The 2,668-nt window shown below is 38.0% G+C and overlaps 1 protein-coding gene across 2 annotated transcripts in view; it reads left to right on the top strand.

Moving 5' to 3' along the window:
- The first annotated feature begins 46 nt into the window (after positions 1 to 46).
- tmem87b (transmembrane protein 87B) overlaps positions 47 to 2,668 on the top strand; it is a 13,750-nt gene continuing 11,128 nt past the window's right edge. For both annotated transcript variants that reach the window (XM_013999959.1, XM_013999960.1), the window contains exons 1-7: positions 47 to 238; positions 1,049 to 1,109; positions 1,195 to 1,286; positions 1,370 to 1,504; positions 1,600 to 1,653; positions 1,822 to 1,981; positions 2,094 to 2,155. In XM_013999959.1, the coding sequence (XP_013855413.1) occupies positions 89 to 238; positions 1,049 to 1,109; positions 1,195 to 1,286; positions 1,370 to 1,504; positions 1,600 to 1,653; positions 1,822 to 1,981; positions 2,094 to 2,155 (714 nt within the window). In that variant the 5' untranslated portion in view covers positions 47 to 88. The remainder of the gene's footprint in view (positions 239 to 1,048; positions 1,110 to 1,194; positions 1,287 to 1,369; positions 1,505 to 1,599; positions 1,654 to 1,821; positions 1,982 to 2,093; positions 2,156 to 2,668) is intronic.

Here is a 2,668-nt window from a genome sequence, read left to right as displayed (position 1 = left end):
CCCTAATTGCTGCAACACCTACCGTATTTTGCGTGTGTTGCGTTCAGGGCGCCTCCTGTTGGTCAGGAATTATCAGAGCCATGCAAACATGGCAGCTGCTGTCAGGATGTGGACGTGGAACTGTCCGACAAGAGGAGATTTGTGTCCATGGCTGGTGGTTTTTGTAGTTTTATTCAGTAGTGTGAATGAATCCAGAGCGGCGCCAGAGACAGGGCTGTGGAAATTCACAATTAATAATGTGAGTATCACCTGGAAACTGTAAAAACTGCGGGGCACCTAAAGCTAACGTTAGCTGCACTGGCCGTGTTGTGTTCACTTGCCTGTATCTTCTTTGGTGATTTGAGTGTTGTCCTTCATTGAAAGTATTTTCTTAGCAACTTACGATAACGAGACGTTATACTTTATATGATCTGATAAAATTCACAACCTAAATGAGAAGAAAATGATTTAAGCTTTACTAATTAGCGCTTCTGGGTTAGCTAACGGCTAGCTAGCGTTAGCCAGCTCGAGTTAACAGCATCAAATATAAAAACAGTGCTGTTTATTTTGCCTTTGCGGGAAATTATCACTCAATGTTTTCCAAAATTAGGTTCAGGACCCCAATGTGAGTATTTAAACATCAAGTGGGGTTTAAAATGTAGAAATATTCCCAGATCTGAACTATGGAAACCTGCTTCTCCCACTGAAAACATCATGTTTCTTTCTGTACTTGTTTACCACGAAGTTACAGCTCTTAGATTTTTGTCCTTGGAGAAATGGAAATCCTCTGATAAATAATGTATCTACTGAGAAGATTCAGTTTCCTGTATTCTGGTTGCAGTATTATGTGTCCCCAGAAGAGAGTCGGGCTGTTTGAGGACCATTATGGACAAGTTTCCAGTTWGAGACAAGTTTATTTCTCTTTAAAGCAGATACTGACTTTAATGTTTCTGGATTCGAATACAGAACAGCTTCATTAGGCCTAAACGATTCATCGATTTGCTAAGTAATTATTATTTAATGTCATCTCCGATTGCATCGTAGCTTACAAACTTTAATTATTTTCCAGACCTCAAGACCACTGCTCATAAGGAAAGCCATGTTTGAAAACACTGATATTGAATTGAAAGGTGAGTTGTGAAAATAATTTATTTTAGGCTTGACCAAACAACAAACATTCCTATTTTTTAATGTGTCTATTTATTTATTTTTTAGTTGTGTCCTTTTACTGTCCCGGGGAGGTGGAATTCACTATTCATTGGCTTTTAAAATATTACCAATGCTCCAATGAGTACAACAATATTGAAGTAAGTGAAGATACTTTGTTATATTTTTAGCTCAGCTGTGGCTCTCAGACCTCTTTCTGATTTTTGAGTTTTGACCGTGTCAGGAAATGTACGACATGACGCCTCAGAGTCGTGGCGACAGTCTGGATCCCAAACCCAACAGCCCGGGAGAGTACATCGAACACAGACACGGTTTAATCAAGTGCCACAAGAATCTGCGTTCTTTCCCCATGCTCAAAGTCAGTGGACTCCTTCCACATTTTCAACGCATTTTTGTATCTGGATATTTATTACGTTGCGTTTGCGTTCATCATCTTTGTGTTTGTTTTCTCAGAAATCGAAGGCGGAGCCACGTCCAGTGGTTCAACGTGACGAAAAGGAAATGCTTGTAAGAAAACAGAAATACTTATTCATGATGAGAACAAAGAAAACTTGGTTATTTTCAGAAAACCGCACTTAAAAGCTACAAAATAATTCCATAATCTTCCATTTGATAGGTTTGTGTAGTGTGTTTCCTCGTTATGTTTTTTTAACATTCCTTAAATTGTGCCCTTAGCGAAAACTGGAGGATAAAAACTGGATTTCTGAAGAGTATGGCGATGTAAAGAACAACAGTGGGATGATAAAGGACAACGTTATAGCCACCACATGGCGGGATGGACCTTACCTGCTGGTTGTGAACGTGTCTTCAAAGGAAGCGAACTGGAATTTGACAGGTAGAGTGTTTCATTGTGTGATTCAGCATATTTGARGAAGTTCAGATTTCACAGCCTCAAAATGAAAATTTTCATGTGTTTTAATGTCAGAATTTCATTTTATTTTTTTCAGTAAATGTGGTGATGAAAGGCAAGCATGGCTTCATCTCTGTCACAGAGTGGCCTCTCATGATCGTAAGTTGACCTCTCCAGAAAATGTAATTGTTTGAGGCTTGTGTCTAAAACTTTAATTTATATACTGATGTCATGTTTGTTTTTCAATTTAGTGATTTTCAGGTGAATTATTCTGGTTCTTGTGGAGGATTGTACCTTTTTTTTGAGGCTTTAGGTTTCTTAAACAGTTTTGATTCTTAGTTTAGTACAGTTCATCTACTTTGTTGATCATATTTCACATTAAATCCATTTGAACATTTGCCTTTTAAGATTAAAGATTTAAAGCTGTGTCCAAATTCAGGGTCTACATCCTTCAAAGGCCCCAGCCTATCCGGCAGAGTTGTAAAGTAACTAGGGCTGTGTATTGGCAAGAATTTGGCGATACGATACATATCATGACAGAGGGGTCACGATACGATATATCCCGATATATTGGGATACTATAAGCAAGGCGATATATTGCAATTTTTTTTGTCCAAAAATTCTATTAAATAAAAACCTCTTACGGGGAAAAAAAATGAAAAACCAAAATTC

The sequence above is a fragment of the Austrofundulus limnaeus genome, unplaced genomic scaffold (assembly GCF_001266775.1).
Source record: "Austrofundulus limnaeus strain Quisiro unplaced genomic scaffold, Austrofundulus_limnaeus-1.0 Scaffold2588, whole genome shotgun sequence".
Lineage (NCBI taxonomy): Eukaryota > Metazoa > Chordata > Actinopteri > Cyprinodontiformes > Rivulidae > Austrofundulus > Austrofundulus limnaeus.
This window is presented reverse-complemented; position numbering and strand designations above follow the sequence as displayed.